This window comes from Notothenia coriiceps, unplaced genomic scaffold (assembly GCF_000735185.1).
Source record: "Notothenia coriiceps isolate Sejong01 unplaced genomic scaffold, NC01 NC01_scaffold00004073, whole genome shotgun sequence".
Taxonomy (NCBI): Eukaryota; Metazoa; Chordata; class Actinopteri; order Perciformes; family Nototheniidae; genus Notothenia; species Notothenia coriiceps.
The window spans coordinates 256,741-273,064 of record NW_011336774.1 but is presented as its reverse complement, the minus strand read 5'-3'; the positions used below and the strand labels follow the sequence as shown (position 1 = coordinate 273,064).

The 16,324-nt window shown below is 40.3% G+C and overlaps 2 protein-coding genes across 2 annotated transcripts in view; both read right to left on the bottom strand.

Moving 5' to 3' along the window:
* Positions 1-216: 216 nt before the first annotated feature.
* Positions 217-10,414, bottom strand: fam118b (family with sequence similarity 118 member B). Its single transcript, XM_010767165.1, has 6 exons — positions 9,882-10,414; positions 8,878-8,967; positions 8,373-8,699; positions 2,886-3,202; positions 2,399-2,470; positions 217-1,769 (listed from the first exon to the last, which is right to left on the bottom strand). The coding sequence occupies exons 2-6, from the start codon at positions 8,958-8,960 to the stop codon at positions 1,693-1,695; spliced, it is 876 nt and encodes a 291-aa protein (XP_010765467.1). The 5' UTR covers positions 8,961-8,967; positions 9,882-10,414; the 3' UTR covers positions 217-1,692.
* Positions 10,415-12,141: 1,727 nt separating this feature from the next.
* The window catches only part of ilvbl (ilvB (bacterial acetolactate synthase)-like), a 7,110-nt gene continuing 2,927 nt past the window's right edge, over positions 12,142-16,324 (bottom strand). Inside the window, exons 6-14 of the mRNA XM_010767163.1 lie at positions 15,873-15,970; positions 15,587-15,723; positions 15,164-15,298; positions 14,755-14,869; positions 14,363-14,532; positions 14,012-14,082; positions 13,850-13,921; positions 13,409-13,514; positions 12,142-13,291 (exon numbers count right to left, since the gene is read on the bottom strand). Of these exons, the coding sequence (XP_010765465.1) occupies positions 13,113-13,291; positions 13,409-13,514; positions 13,850-13,921; positions 14,012-14,082; positions 14,363-14,532; positions 14,755-14,869; positions 15,164-15,298; positions 15,587-15,723; positions 15,873-15,970 (1,083 nt within the window). The 3' untranslated portion in view covers positions 12,142-13,112. The remainder of the gene's footprint in view (positions 13,292-13,408; positions 13,515-13,849; positions 13,922-14,011; positions 14,083-14,362; positions 14,533-14,754; positions 14,870-15,163; positions 15,299-15,586; positions 15,724-15,872; positions 15,971-16,324) is intronic.

Below are 16,324 nucleotides of genomic sequence, written 5' to 3'. Positions count from 1 at the left end.
AACTGCAAAACTATTTCTATCTGGCTTTAACCATGTGATGTTTTTAAAAGTGTCACACTCATGTGTCATCCTTCCTCCTTCACAGGTGGGTGCTGCCATCTCCATGACTTACATCACAGGCCAGCCCATTGTGTTTGTGGGCACCGGGCAGACCTACAACGACCTGCGCAGCCTGAACGCCCGCGCCGTGGTCAGCGCCCTGATGAAGGCCTGAGAGGCTGCATGACCCGCTGTGTAACTCATCGTCGCAACAACGCCAACAAAAACCTTTCTGCCACAGCCGTGAGATGTCCACCCTTGCTAACCTGCGTTTCGTCATCCCCTCTCTCTACTTTGCACCAAATGAACTCATGTCATGCACAGGACTTTATTTTCCCGGTAAAGTGTGCACATTGAAAGACGGAACATTTTTGCAACAAATCCAGAGGGGCCTCTCCATGAGTAATTCGAAACTTTCGGGCTGAAAATAAAAAGCTAAAACAATGGTCCCATCCAAGTGACATTCTAAAATGGACCTCGGCTGTAACATGTCATCAGTTTACTGCGTGATTCAGTAAAGAACAAATTAAACTCTACCTGGCGTTTTGTCAGTCAGTTTTCCCCTCTTCATGTAAATGAGGTCAGGTCGTGAAGGCTCGTTGACATTTCAGCAGCTGCCTGTGCCTGAGGAAAGCTTAGTGACCATAGTGCCTATCTGTCTCTTTAGTTACCACGTTCACTACATGGGGTGGTGTAAATGAATATAACAATGGCAGTCAGAAAGCACCATCCAGAGGGGTCTCATTCTGTACAACATACAGATGGTGTGCATGGATATCAGAACTTGTGAAGTTAGATGTTGTACTCTGTCAAAAATGGAAATCACAACTAGCAGCTACGGTACAATAGTTCTGGACTGATTGTTCTATGAAAGTTATCTCCCAGAGCTCTTTACCTACCTTACATTTTAATGACTAAATGGACACGTTGATTCCTCGGTTCATAAATGATGAAAATATATTTTGTATTTGATCTCTGTTGTAGAGGTTTTCCATTGATTTTCAGACTTGTGTGGTCTGTTGAAGTTATACACGCCTTCTTATTTATGTTTTCCCCCCCCTCTGATTTACTTCTTCTTGTAAGAGGAAATATAAGTCTTAAAAATCTCTAGCCCCCGCCCCCCCCTTTAATTTGCAGTAGTGCAATATGAGAGAATTGACAATTTGAGCTAATTTATGAGAATGTAAGCATTTCTAAATAAAGCTGCTGTATGGTATAACAGCCAGTGGAACTTTTTCTGTCTTGTCACGTGAACCAATACAGGCGGCTCCAGTATGATCAAAAATGAGAAGACAAATGGGATACCAAAAGCTTTATTTTGGAAAAAGATACTTATAAATACTATGTCAGAAAACTATTATAGTATTAAAAATTACAAAAAAGGCTTACAAAGAACAGAGGAGTGGCAAAGTGATTGAAACAGACTGGGAGCATCTCTGCTATGAAGACTTTTATTTTTAGAAAAGGATTTTAACAATGTATTTGCAAGTAAGCCATCCATCACTGTGATAAGTATTTCCACCCATCCAGCAGTGTGCAAGTCAAGATGTACTGGTTTCAGGGACAGAAACAATACTTGTACATCAACACAGCATTTCTATTGGTTAAGAGCATGTGATGTGCGTTAATGTCTGCGGCTACAGGTCCGTTAGGTCAATGTGTTGCGGATTGTTTGCATATTTGTAACCCGAATCCAATCGATGCATCAACGTGAACATCTGTCAGTGGATCTACGATTTGTCACATTCAAAAAGAGAACAAAACATTCATCACCAATCACCATTTTGTAACATTTCTTTTTACTGCAGCTCTCCAAATATTGAGCAACATTTCATAACAGTCCCGCTCAACTGTGAGGTTGAGTATTGGCAGTTACTTTAAACTTCCTTTTCCCTTTTTAAACCAAAGATAATAATAATAATAATAAAGAAAATCACAGACACCTGTGAGACACTGTCAACAGTTTGTAAGTCTCCCATCACCCATAAATCCATTGATTGAAATCAGACTTGTGCTACCCAAAGGAGCCGTGGAGGAACATGACTGATACTGATCCCGACTGTGTGCCTGTCAAGAATGATGGTCTGGGGCAAAAAGAGAAGGAAGGGACTTAAGTGAGCATTTGAGAAACAGAGAGCATCTACCAGCGAGTGCCATGCATGCAATACTGCAAAGTCAGATGTGTGTGTTTGTGTAAAGGGAAACCAGCAGGTCTTTTGATACTGAAAATCCAAAACAGTTGAATTTTCTATCTACCAGCATGCAGCAAGAAAACAAGCCTTTCACATTTTTTTTTATTCTTGAAATGTCCCCGCCAGTGGCCACTGTGTGAAGTCAAAGAGAATCATTTAGTCCTAACCTTGAAGGAGGCTTTTCTGTGTGCCGTTAAATCCGTTCTGCTGTTCTTCCCCATTTAGTGCAGGAGACCCTGCTGAGAAAGATACAAAGGAAACGCATTTTAAAAGTGAAATGTGATAAATCCCAGGGGGACATTACTGGCATTGATCCGGACCATTGACCTTGTATAAAATTCACAAGTGGACCTTTAACAAAAAAGTTTGAGTACCCCTGGTTTATAGCGTCACGTTTGCTGATTACTACATTTACACTTCCATTATAACTGGTGTTAATATGTGGGAATGATCCTGCGTAACTAAATGTGTAGGTATCAAACATTCATTTTCTGCAATATTCAAAAATCCAATGGATAAATCCCATAGTTTTTTTTCTTAAAAAGTAGAGCTTACATCCAAGTCAGCCTTCAAAAATACATCATCACGGCATCACTCAACACAACAACATATTCCCTAAATCAAATCTGCAAAATGTATTTCAATAGTCCTTACCCCATCCGTTAGTAGTCACGTCCCGGCTGCAGATCTCATTGGCCAGCCTCTCGAAGTACTCTGGCAGGTCGGCATACTCGTCTCCATAGGAGATGACCTTGATGCCCTTGTCGAGCATGTTGTCACGCAGCTTCTTGAACTCGCCCACGTCCTCTCGTCGTACGAGCATGAAGTGTTCCAGGTCCGACTTGTGTTTCACGGCCTCCAGGAACAGAGCCTGGAAGGTGGTGTCGTCCACTGTGCGCCCGCAGCCCAGAAACACAAAGGATTTGGTCTCATACAGCTTCTGGATCTCACGCTGTTGAGACCAGCGGTAGTGTTTTTATTATTACACTTACGCAAAAGCTACCATTTCAAAAACATGAAAGTATGCAGACAAAAGCAATTTTGGTCATTTACACTTCATGTACTTAGTGGGAAACATCACCGTTAGAGTGGTGCAGGAATGAGTCCTAAAACACGGAAATTAGCATTTTGGCACTTTCAGTGTGCTTGCCTCAAAGTCAATGGTTTTTTGAAAGGTGGCTGAAATGATCGGTGGTAGTTTATGAGATTTTCAAGTTTTGTTCTACAGCTTAAAATCCATAACTAAATAACAGTCTCCCTGGTGAGTGTGTGAAGCTTTTGTGTGTCGTGAAAATGGCTGTTGATCGTAAAGCAGTATCGAACGAGACCACTTAATGTTATTACATGGAACACGAGTGCACCTTTAGCTTTAGCAACTTTAGCTTTAGCAATGTTAGCTTTAGCAATGTTAGCTTTAGCAACGTTAGCTTTAGCAACGTTAGCGGTGGTGATGTGAAGCCATGCAACCTGTACTTTGTTTATAGCCTACCGTTTGTTTTTGCTTTTGTTCATTGTATTAATGCTTCAAAAACCATAGAAGTGGTATTAATATTTTTAAATCGGCTTTTTGAAAAGAATATGTAAGTTTCATAAACGTTGTTGCCACAAAGCTTATTTTCTGCTTTAATCTAAAAGCCAATAGAAAATTCAAATTNGGTTTGTTTCACCAAACCATCTAGGAAAGCTCCATTGGAAGCCATTTGGAAAGGGCAGGCACTTTCAAAAATACTTGGCAAGTGATTGGATCAATCTGTCTATCACCTTCTATCATGGGCCACTTCTGATTAGTTAACAATGGCTGGTACATGTGGAGCACAGCACTTCTGATTGGTGTGGATGACTGACACACAAGAAGAAGAAAAAAGGAAAAAAGTAAAAAAAAATCCTAGGCTTTGCGATTTGATAATCGCATCATTTCAAATCGCGATTTCGATTTAAAATTGATTAATCGTTCAGCCCTAACCCACACGCAGTACGATAACGGCGGGAAGGGGACATTTAGCAAACAATGAGCAGCACTGTGATCTAGAAGGAGAACTCGTGCAATGAAAAAAAGACACATTGATCCTTGGGGCACAGACACTAACGCTAAAGTGCACATGGTTCTGAATTATTTTGCTGTAAGGTATGAGCAGCGTTACTACACCAACCACTGTCTTCTCACAAAAGAAAACAATGTACTAAGTGTCCACACATGCCCATTGATTTGTCAGGTCTTAACTCAAGAATGGACAAATAGTAGTTAAACATCAGAACCTCCAAGATGGAAATATAGATGAAACCTTAAGATGCTGTGAACTGTCCTATGACTGAAAATCAAGACTTCTGCAAACTCTTCTCATAAAATAACCTTTAAAGGAAACAAAAAAAGAGAATCAAATGTGACGTTGACATATCATTTTTTATTCCTCATGTTATAAAAACGTGTTTGAACTCTAGCATACATGTTTTGTTTGAGTGAGCCCTACGAGGAACTCAACCCCTGACTCAGTGTTTGACATGTTTGACATGTTCATATTCACTAATGGCATGCTAAACATGTTTGAACCTGATCCAAATGACTGCACTGACTTCCTGGGAAAACATATATAAATACCAGTCGGCAAATGTCAAATTGCAAAGATATCAAGCATGCTTTCACAAACCTACAACAAGCAGCCTTTTAATAGGATTGGACTCTTGAGTAGACGGTGTTATACCATGTGACCTGACCACGTGTGTCTTATAAATAATCATGTTCATTTTAGGCCAGTTTGAGCAACAGCTGAATGAGTGTCTGTTTTTGAGCTGCTTCTGAGCTGGGTGGAACCACAGAATAATAACACTAGAGTAATTAAATAACAAATGAAAGCCACAGTAGTGTAACTTCCCCTTGAAGACAGACAGAGAGCAGATGTGTTAATGGTTAAAGAACCAATCAAATCTCCTATCTTGATTTACTTCACTTAAACCTAAACATGTTTACTAGTTGACTCGTATAGTCATGTAAACCTGCTCGTAGTTATTTGATTTTCACCCAGACCCCCCCCTTTGCACTGCCACAGGTGCCAACTCAAGTGAGACTTCAGGTGTCAAGTGTAAGCCTGTTTTTCAAAATACCTACTCAAGTGCAACCATGTCCTGTACAAACACACCATGTAGCTCTCTGATCCTGTCCACAGCTCTTCAAGTAGCATCTCAAACATCACCCGAGCCTGATGAGAGATTATAGGCTGGGTCTAAACCTCACCTTTACCTGGCAGAGCCAAAAGAAGAGGCACGGAGACAGGCAGCTAAGAATAGCACTGTAGTGTGGAGGTGCAGGGACTACGGTAATCCTAGCACAAGGAAATGCTCCACTGACTTTCACAGATTACAGCTCTAATGGGCTAACCAGCGGGAGTCCTTTCCACAGGAAGAAGCTCATTATGCACATCTAGTGTCTACAGAACCCGCCCTAATCACTGTGTCCTTGGACTGACTCAAGGCTTATGCAATAAACAAATTAAATGCAAGTAAACAACTCTGGTTTTTCGATATTCATGCTAATCGATTATTGTTCAGAAATATATTTTACTCAAAGTTGAATGCTAGCTTTGGATTGTTCTACTGTTGACAGGCATAAACATAAGTGTGACAGCCGTAACATGTGCTGACTTTTCCCACTTTTGGCACTGGACGTAAAATCACACAGAGATACAAAGACTCAATCTTTTTCCACAGACCTCCTCTCACAATGATAGTTGAAATGGAAAAAATAAACCGTTAACAGAAGATCGAATGCCTCCTCCACTTAACCCTGCGGAAATAACAGTTCATAGTTCTGGCCTGAATCAATCAAATAAACGTGTCAACAAAGTTGTTATTAGGCTTTTATTTGCCAAGGTCAATCAAGATTTACAAGAAAATAAACTAGTTTTCACTTCAGATTAGCCTCATTATCTGAAACACCATAATCCATCTGAAACACAATTCCATGAAAAGTGGGTTAAACTCTCCCAGCGGTAAATAGAATTCACCTAGACTAAAAAGGCAAGTGTCTCACACATTCATATGCATGTCATAGTTTATATCAAATAAGTACCGTAATTTTCGGACTATAAGCCGCACCTTTTTTCGACGCTGCGGCTTATATAACGGTGCGGCTAATCTATGGATTTTTACAGCTAACGGCCACTAGGGGACCTCCTACATCTATGGATTTTACAGGTTACAGTCCACCACCTTTAACGCTATGGGCTCTATGGCCGGTCCGCGCCCCCCAACTTTAAGCGGCGGGCTCCAGCAGGAAAAGCTGGAGGCCGGAAAAGAGTGAGACAGGTAGCGCGCAAAAGTAAAAGTGGAACCGAGAGTGGTACGAGAGGAACGAGAGCAAGACAGTTTGTCCCCGTACCACTGGTTGAAAACCACTGCTGTAGATCACTGCCGGTACGTGCGCTGGGAGCGCACCGTTTAAGTTTGAAAGTTGAAAAGTTTGTGTGTCTGAAACGCTATGTGATACAGTACAGTTTACACAGCACATGTTCTGTAGCTACTATTGCACTAAATGGTAACACTTGAATACGTTATGCAAATATGCAACTTGTTTGTTGAAATGTTAATAAATGGGAGCTTCCTCAAACAGCCATCTCTTTCCCGACAATCCCCTCTGTGCACGAACCCTTACATATGGTAATGAAACATTAAAACACCTGCGGCTTATAGTCCAGTGCGGCTTATATATGTACACATCATTCAATTTAGCTGCTGCGGCTTATATTCAGGTGCGCCTTATAGTCCGAAAATTACGGTAAATGTTATCATTAACTCAGGTCTAGTGATATATTTGCAGAAGTGTTAAGTGAATGGAACCACTACTAACTCATGTAATCTTCTGTATTTCACCTTATCCTGCCTGTTTGGGTGCTGCTTTAAGTCTGTCTGAATGGAAAATGTGTGCTGGTTCACATTAGTCTATGCTTGTTGTTGTTCCCTCAGCACGCCGGATCCTGCTGACTGTAGCAAACCGCGTTGGGCTGGTGTCTGCACGACTGTGGATTGAAATAAACACGATGGATAAAGCCATAAAAGCGCTGCTTGTTCCCTTTGTGACAACAGGCGGAGGGAAGAAACAAAGCGCGTTTTATCAATGTCAATGGTGCGATGAGACATGACTAACACAGGAGGCAAACTGTAATAAGGCTCCCATCTGCCAGCCTGCTCCAGACCTCACCAGTTCAATACAGGTAGACATCTGAGTAATATGGAAGAGATATGATATGACACCACCAACAGGAAAGGAATAAAGTCAATAAGAGGAACATTTTCAAAAGTTGACACTCCCTCTCTAAATACAGTTTGGGGAAGTTGTTTTTATTATGTAGGCTTCGGTTTGATGTTGACACTCAGTGGCTATACTTCCTATGTCACCCTATAATTGTAGTTGTCTGCATTACACCCTAAAACTCTTGTTGTGATGAACTTCTGGTTTAAAGTTAATGTTTTAAAATGATTTCTATGAAAAGGGGATCAAGATTTGATGGTGCATATAAAGCCATTTTACTGCTGTTAACCTTAAAAGGTGGGGTATGTAATTTATTTCAGAAACACTTTTTGTTATATTCCATGGAATGCTCTTAACATCCCGATAGCAATGAATATATTAAATGCTTTGACAATAAATACATAAAAAAAATCTGTGGAAGCCGTGGCGTTGTAAAAAGCACGACCAATCATCTGAGCCGGCCCGGCTAAAATAACTGGATGGCCTACCTGCCTGTCAGCCTTCCATCTGTGCACAAACTTATCTCGTGCCCTCATTGGTCATGTGCGCGTTCGTGTGTGTTGGAGGAGGGGCTCTGTAAGGAAGTGGCAGATTTTTTCCAGTTGTGTATTTTTAAATTATAGCGCACTCGAGCTGGTTTCTCCAAAATTACCTACCCCACCTTTAACTAGGGTTGTTATTATTCCTACACCAATAATATATATAAAAAAAAAAAATACAAGCCTGTTCATTGCATGCGATTGAAGAAAAGTCTCACTCACAGGCCTCGTGTCCTTAGCTAAACTGTAGATGTTTTAATGAGATAAGGTGTATTATCTCTTTCCATGGAAGTTTAAACAAAATGTGCCTTGCTGAGGATATGACAGTGATGTAAGAGAGTGTCGACTGTGTGTTTCTACATATGGGACAAGGTGGTGTAGAGTCTTACCGGTGAGAGTTTCTGGATGAGGTCATGGGCCACATGGACCAAATTCTTGTCTTCCTGCATGTGCTTCTGGAAGCGCCGGCTCTCCTCCTCCTCTAGTAGGTCAAAGTCATTGGCAGCATCGAGCAGGGCCTGGATGAGGCCTTTCCAGGACCGGAGAGCAGGAACCTGAGGGGCCACAGCAGAGCTCACCCCTGTGCCGATCACCAAGACGAGCTCTGGCGCCCGCTTGGTCTTCAGGCTGGGAAGCAGTTTCCTTTGAGGAAGGCAAGCATTTAATGCTGATGGTGCTTCGCAAATCCTTCCGCACAGCATTAAATAAACAATTTTTAATCAGAGTTACAAGATTTGTGAAATTAAAACCCTCCAGTATGTAGAAGTGGTTTGAAAAAATAATTGTTTAACCAACCCCGCAAACAAAACTGATGCATGAGTCATGGGCAGAGTGCAGCTGTATCCAAAGCAGAACCTGAGCTTACCTAGGCTTTTTTGCGTTGGAGTCTGCATCCTGAGAATCAGCTGCAGGTCGCTTCTCACTTTTCACTGCAACAACGGAGGCCATTCAGGTCCTGTAACAGAAGCAGGTTCAACCCCATGTAAACTCTACATACAGCATGCATGTGTTGCTTTATTGTCATTTGTGGCGCTTGCCTCTTAACTAAACGTATCGTATTGGAATCATGTCGTAAAGGACACTTTAATTCACATATCCATGCCAGTTTTTAAGTGTCATGGCAAAAGATAACAGTGCTTCCTTATGATCTACATTACATCGTCATCATTTCGCAAACAGGAAATAATTTATTAATTTTCTCTTCCGACTGAAGATCCCAATTGCCAGGAAAAAGGACTGTAAGCGCGCGCGCACGCGCACACACACACACACACACACATTTTAATAAGACTAATATTTGAATGGACCCAAGCCAGTGGAAGAGCAGACCACTCTGAACTTGTATTAAGATTGCCACGTATTCACTTTAAGATGCAATGTCCCTCTTTTAGTGTGTATGAATTGTATGTTGCACTGTGTATGGGGAGTTATATTTTATTCCCATTACATGTACATTTAATGCTACGTTAAAGATACAACCTACAGAAAATGCTAAAAGTTAGCATCAGCATCATGTTTTGATAAATACATTAACACATAACATCGTCATCATTTTTTGCAAACAGGAAATCATTTATAAATGTCCTCCTGGCGAACACCGTGCCTAATACTGATGACACATGCTTAGGCTATATCAAAAGATACAACCGACATTAAAGCTATTGTTTCTTAAACTGTGAAAGCCAAGGGGATATTACCACATTTGTAACGGTTTCACAGCAACATATGCAAAAAGTTAGCGTTAGTAGGTCAACAAGTTAATGTTTTAATGCAAACCTTAACAGGTGAGGAAATAAAAAAGTTGCAGTTCCCAAGACAAGGCTTAACAAAACGTAACTTCAGAAGCTAACTGAACATGAGGTTACTTACCTTGATTTAGGTTGTGTTAAGCTAATGCCCAGTGTTTATTTGAGGCGTTCAAGTGCTTTAATTGTCGTCAGCGAAAGTTGATTCAGTAATGTGAGCCACGTTGAATAGCTTACATGCATGAATTTGAGTACGTGCCTTTTAGCTTGGTGTGATGTCAATGCTAACCGGTTGATAACCGCATTAGGTAACTGGTACGATATTAACAGACAAAGAGAAGCCGTTAACTAACAACTAGCATTGAGCTAACGTGTGTTTTTTTTAAGCTAAGTTAGCTAACGTTACATCCGAAGTTGTCAAGATCCCGAAACCGTCTCCCTTTCACTTGTCATTCTGTTAAAGCAGCATATATCCGGTGTTGATCAATCGTTTCAACTTAAAGTAATTCGGTTGATTTCCCCCCGAGTTACTGTAAACACTTGAAATGCTCTCAAGTTTACCGGCTGCTGCTACAGTGACGATCTATGTTTAAGTTTAGCGGAGCTGCTGGAGTCACCGCCTGCGGTCTTATGATGCCTTCATGGCCTGTACGAATAACTGAATTTAGCTTGTTGTCTTGGTGTTGCTCTTGCTGTAGCCTGCAGGGTAGGAAAAAGACCACATCAAAGCATACTTTTATCAGTAAAACTTCATTAAAATAGATATCAGTTATGTGACAGAAAGAGACGGTATTTCCATGCAATGTATGTGAAGATTAAGCTTATCTCAGGACATTTTACTTGTAAACGTGATGCAGTTTGTAAATATAGCATTCCTTTGTGTTATTTATATCCACGCGTTCATTTACATATTATAGTTTTAGAACTCATTCTTGCATTACACCTTTATGTTTTACTTCGCTTACCTAGGCCTACTATGTATTTACAACGTCAAAGCTATGAAGAGCAGATTTAGAAAGAGCACTTGAACGCAGCAAAAGCCAGACAGCAATTTACAGTACATCATACTGTGTGGACAGTGTTTACAAAATAAAGCTACTTTGCTACTCTAATAACGTATTGTGCAGATTAAAACCCTTGAATACAGTGGCATGTTAGTTTGCACTTTCTAGTACACAGGTGTTACATCCAGAAATCTGCAGAATCAAATGTGTAATGTCCCTCTTTGGGTTAGCCCAATTATTGTACAATTGATGCATGAAAATTAAGAAATAGTCAGAACATTCAGCATGCTCATGTGTACTCATTGTATTTGGAAAAGGGACTTTCATAACAATAATGAAATACATTCTTATGGAACAACTCATAACAGTTTTGAGGTTAAGCTAGCACATTTTACTTCACCTAGCAGCAGCCCTTTTGCCGGTGACCTGTTTTCCTCTGATACATTTGCGTCTACCTTTCTCATGACTTGTTATGCTTAACAATAACACGTCAGTGCCGACTACCACATGGACACTACAAGCCTGCCATCTCCTGTTGAAATTAAAAACTGCATTTCTTTAAATGTAAATAATATACATAACCTCTCAAAAAATCCATAGGCCTACACCGGGTTGTTTGTTTTTTCAAATATTTAAAAAAAAAGATCCATTCAAGTATTTTCTAATACTTAGCACTCCATAAATACTCGGAATTGGGTGCAAACATTCCATATATGTGTGGGACAACCTTGAATGGTTAAGGTTGCCTGAGATCACTTTTATCCTTTGCTTTGTAGAAATGCCAATAATATAAAGCATGTAGAGTATTAGTTGCTATTTAGCAGAAATGCTCTTTACTATCTACAAATAGAGCCCTTGGCAGCAATAGAAGGTTCAACCTTTATAACATAACAGAACTTTATGTTACAGCTCTTACCAGATTTGCAGCTATATTTCCAAGGTGTTAACACAAATAAACAGAGCTGTAGTGTGTATTCTGCACAGGATCCGAGTGGTGTGAAAGTATCATTTCCTGAAATCTTTATAGATTTGAGTTAGTAGAGTTATGAGGCAAAACTATTTTAAGTTAAATGGCAAGCAGTTTGACAAAACTCAATTTCTGGAGGTAAGCAACACTTTAAACTAAACAATGAACATTTGGATGGCTGATAAATTAGGAAGTATAAAGACTAGATTTATCGATGTAGAAGGTTAGTTTATGGTCACAGTTGGATGTGATAAATCAAAAGATGTATTAAATAACTAATGCTATCTGTAAAACTGCCAGTGTGCAGCCTCAGAACATTAAAAGCCCACTCATATCTTCCTTTTTATTCAATTTATTTGAGGATCAATCAAAATTAACATTGTATGATCGAAAACATTTGACATACGTCTCTCAAAATGCCAAATAAAACCTTTATTTATATTGGAGTGAGATGATCCACACACGTTCACCTGGTGAGTAAATAAGTTATAATTATAGTGCAATACATATTGTGTAAAGGCATATTTAAAATGACAGCCCACATCAATGCATACTAGTTAGTATTAAATATCATTCAAATACATAACTGATTCAGCAAATACATTTTCAATCTACATATATCAATGTATTCCAAGACACAATCAAACATTAAAAGGCATAGTATTTGTCAATCATCGACATTCAAAAATATTTTTTCATTTAACAATGTTTTTTCTCAAATCATCAACCAATAAAGAATATTACAGGTGTAAAGTCTCCTCATAAAAAGGCTCCATGTTCGTTTGACAACAGGAGAAAAGGCAAAGTGGTCACATTTGATAACATTAACCAAAACTCTCTCACACACAAGTAGTAACTGGTTTATTTGCAAGAAACTTATAATAGGCTGTTTAAAGGTGAGAAATCGAACCCAGAGCCCCTGTAGAGGTCAAATCCCTTAACGTAAGAAATTCTTAATTTTTGTTTCCCTTCTCCAAATGCATCAATCTTCTGTAATTTATAAGCATTTACCTGAAAGTTATACACCTTAATATGTAGTTTATAGGCTGGCAGATCTGGAGCTGTGGTGTTTCACTTATTAGTTAATAATAAAGCTGCACGTTTAGAAACAGTCCCCAACAGAGTCATGTTTCTGGTGTTAGCAGATGTCTAGCTAGATTTGAACCTGGTCTGATGACGGAAGTAAGTGATGGATGTTGAACTCTTTTCAATCAGCGAACTGTAAAGTAATTTCCTCATACCAAAGAGAAATATGGCTTTAAGGGCACAAAGGATTAGCATAGGTCTGGCATCCAGCAGTGTGTTCATCCTCTCTCGGAGCCTGATGTTAGAGTCGATGGAGAGCCAGAGGAAAAGGCAGAAGTTTTCAGAAATCACCGCGGCTCTAAACGGAGATAGAGCCCTCTCTAAAGTCGCTCTTCCCTATGAGAACATTGAGGAGTGTCGCCCTGCCCTCCCGGGTCTCCCTCTGAGCCTGTCTGATGATGTCGCTGAGTCTGTCCTCGTCCTCACGCCCCACAAGGTAGCCCTTACCGCCGTAGCCATCGGCAACTGTATGATAATCTGCAAAACAGGAGAAGAAAATATCGTCGTCGGTTAGTAGCTGCCCAGTTGTCATAAATACATTTAGCCTGTACACATTTTCAAAAGGTATCACATTAGTCACAAAGCATTCTTTACCTGTAAATGCAAGGCCACATGCCACGTTGCTGCCCAGTATGGGAACCTGCTCTCTGGCTATCTGACTCCAACATGCATCATTCCCCACCAAAGCTAGAACTGGTGTCTGCAAAATAAAAAGTAAATGTAGATTAGGGGCAAACAATTAAAAAGTGTGAAAATCTGTATCTGCTGACTGTACTTGATTGACATCTACTCCACTCCATTACAGCTGTTGAGGCAGGACAATTTACACCTTCATTATTTATTTATTTATATATACATGTTATTATTATTTTCTCTTTTAATTGCAAATTCTTACATTTTTATAAATATTTTAAATGCATATAACTTTTGTTTTACTTCATTCTAAAATGGAACAACTCTTCTAGTATTGCACATTTATCATGGTTTAGTGAGTTGCTTATAAATATATAAATGTGAATATATTAGTGATTTTACCTTGTGTCTAGTGAAGGTGTCAAACTCTGCAACACTGTATCCCAAGGAGCCGTCACCATACACTATCCACACCTGAAAAGCACACAGAGTAGCATTTTATTCACAAAGTGTGAAAGTGGCTCATTAGACAAAGTACTAGAAATGACTGCTTTTATATTTTACCTCAGATTCAGGTCGGCACAGTTTTGCCCCTAAGGCAAATCCTCCTCCAACACCCAGGGTCCCGAAGGCTCCTGCAGGGACAAGGAACAGTGGAGTGATGTCATTATGACTGCGAAGAAAGCGCAAGTAACACCAGAACATATTGCTGTAGTAAAGACATAAGTTGTGACAACAAGCGCACACCTGAGATTGTAACCTCTTTGTGTGTGACAAAAAAGCCGACAACTGAAATCATTAAGGTGACTTGAAATGATTGGTTCTTGTTCTATAGTCCTAAAATGAAATGCCCTCTCCTCCACTCACATTTTAAATAACCAAACATCAGTTGTTGATTTGCCAAAGAGATCTAACCTGGATCCAGCCACCGCATAGGTCCTCTTGGTCTCATTATGTAAGCAGCACTTCCAACAAAATCCCCCCCATCGGCAACAATGATGCTGTCCTCTGACATCAGCTCATCCACACGGTGGAGGACTTTCAAGGGATTTAAGTGGCGGTCGGTCTTCTCGTCAGCTTTAGCCCTGAAATAAAAGTACTCTAGTTTATGTGGAGAGATGATTTTGTAGTTACAGATTAGTAGTAGCATTAACATTAGAATTATTGATGAGATTTTCTTTGATTTCTTGTTGTTGAACATCAACTCAGGACATGTCATTTAATAATAGAACAGAGGTTTTCAAGAGATGTTTTAACAGTGCATGATGACTCACTCACAGAGAACAGGGATCATCACCTGTGCTCACCTGTTTTGATCCTCTTTGGTTACATCTCCTGCTTTGAGGCTCTGAGGCCATTCCTCTGGACAGCGATAGCCCTTTAGTCCTTTGGCAAGCTTCATTAGCAAAGAACCAGCATCACCTAAAATGGAGCAACATTGACATTTAAGACTTGAACAGTTTAACTGATGTATTTTCCATTTGGTCCAAAGCTTCAGTATAAATTATTAGTAAGAGGTGTGTGTTAAAAGTCACAAAGTGCTGGAATAATAAATGTCATACTGGGGTTAGTGTTAGTAACACAGTTATCACAAATGAAGCCAGTGACGAAAATGTATTTTTTTTTTAATGGAAAATCCTTCATAGATCACCAGCTATCTGATGACACATTCGTTGTATAATGATGACGCATCACGGGAGCAGCGTGTGAACATACCCTGAATTGCCACAGTCGGTTTCCAGAACATATCTGAGTTTTTCAGCAGCTGCGATTTATCTCTGTTGACAGCGATGATCTTGCTGCGTCGGTTAAGAACTCTGCCGTAGCTCAGCCGGAAGTCACACACAGTGCCTGCAGACAAAACATAATTTTTCCAATATCTTTTGCATTAATTAGTCAATGGGTAGCCTGTGGCTAAACTGACTGCCCACACAGGTCAGATTCCAAAAACTATTTCAACAATCACAGAGCAACTTCCAGAGTTGGTTTACGTTTATTTTAGCAAGAAAAAGCTGTCATTCTGTTAAACCACAACTAATGCCACAAATCAGTTACCCCGGTTAGTTTACATTATTAAGTTAACCTCTGTTATTGCTGTGTCAACATATAGTAATTACATTTGAAGAGTGTGTGTCTGACCTGCTAAGAGCACCAGGTCAGCGTCCTTCAGAGCATCTCGCCTGTTCTGTCTGATGTGGATGGGACTGTCTCTACCCAGCATGCCCCGGGACATGCCTCCGAGGAAGCAGGGGATGCCAAGGTCCTCCAAAGCCTTCCTATACAGCAGAAAAACATTCATTCCCAGATGAGCATTTCTAAGTAAATTTGTCAAAAAAGCCTTCAATTCTATTCTTTTACAGGAAAAGGACACAGGATAGGAAAGTAGAGAAAGAGGGCGGGGGGGGTTCAACACACTGTGCTTTACCTGATGTCATCGGCTGGCGTTGGGGGGAGTGTTGCTTGGCTACCAAGCAAAATAACAGGTTTCTTGGCCCGACTCATTAACTCGATGCACTTTTGTACCTATTTGTAATAAGAGGGGGGGGAAACAGCAAAACGTTTTAACCTCAGAGTAAGCCATCTTATTACTGTACACAGTGAGAGAGATGGCCAATACTGACTGATAGTGTACAGTGTATCTGTCTAAACATGTTGTATCCCCCTGTGAAGCTGACCATTGAGCGGCCCGACCAAGCAAGGAGGCAGAGGCAGAGAGTTCTAATATAACCCGGTGTGGGCATTTATTCCTCTTTGTGGTACAGGATACACAGCCTCAATATGACTGTCTCCTGTGACACACGTCACTAGACAACAACGGAACCGTACACACACACCACAGACTAACGGGACCGTGAGGACTAGCCAACGGCGACACAC

Excerpts from the sequence above, each read along its gene's own strand:
- fam118b (XM_010767165.1), bottom strand. The coding sequence starts at position 8,960 with ATGGCCTCCGTTGTTGCAGTGAAAAGTGAGAAGCGACCTGCAGCTGAT. Across the intron at positions 3,203-8,372 it reads TACACCACCTTGTCCCATAT|CTACCGCTGGTCTCAACAGC; the intron begins GTAGAAACACAC and ends ATAATAAAAACA. Across the intron at positions 1,770-2,398 it reads ACAGAAAAGCCTCCTTCAAG|ATCCACTGACAGATGTTCAC; the intron begins GTTAGGACTAAA and ends GACAAATCGTAG.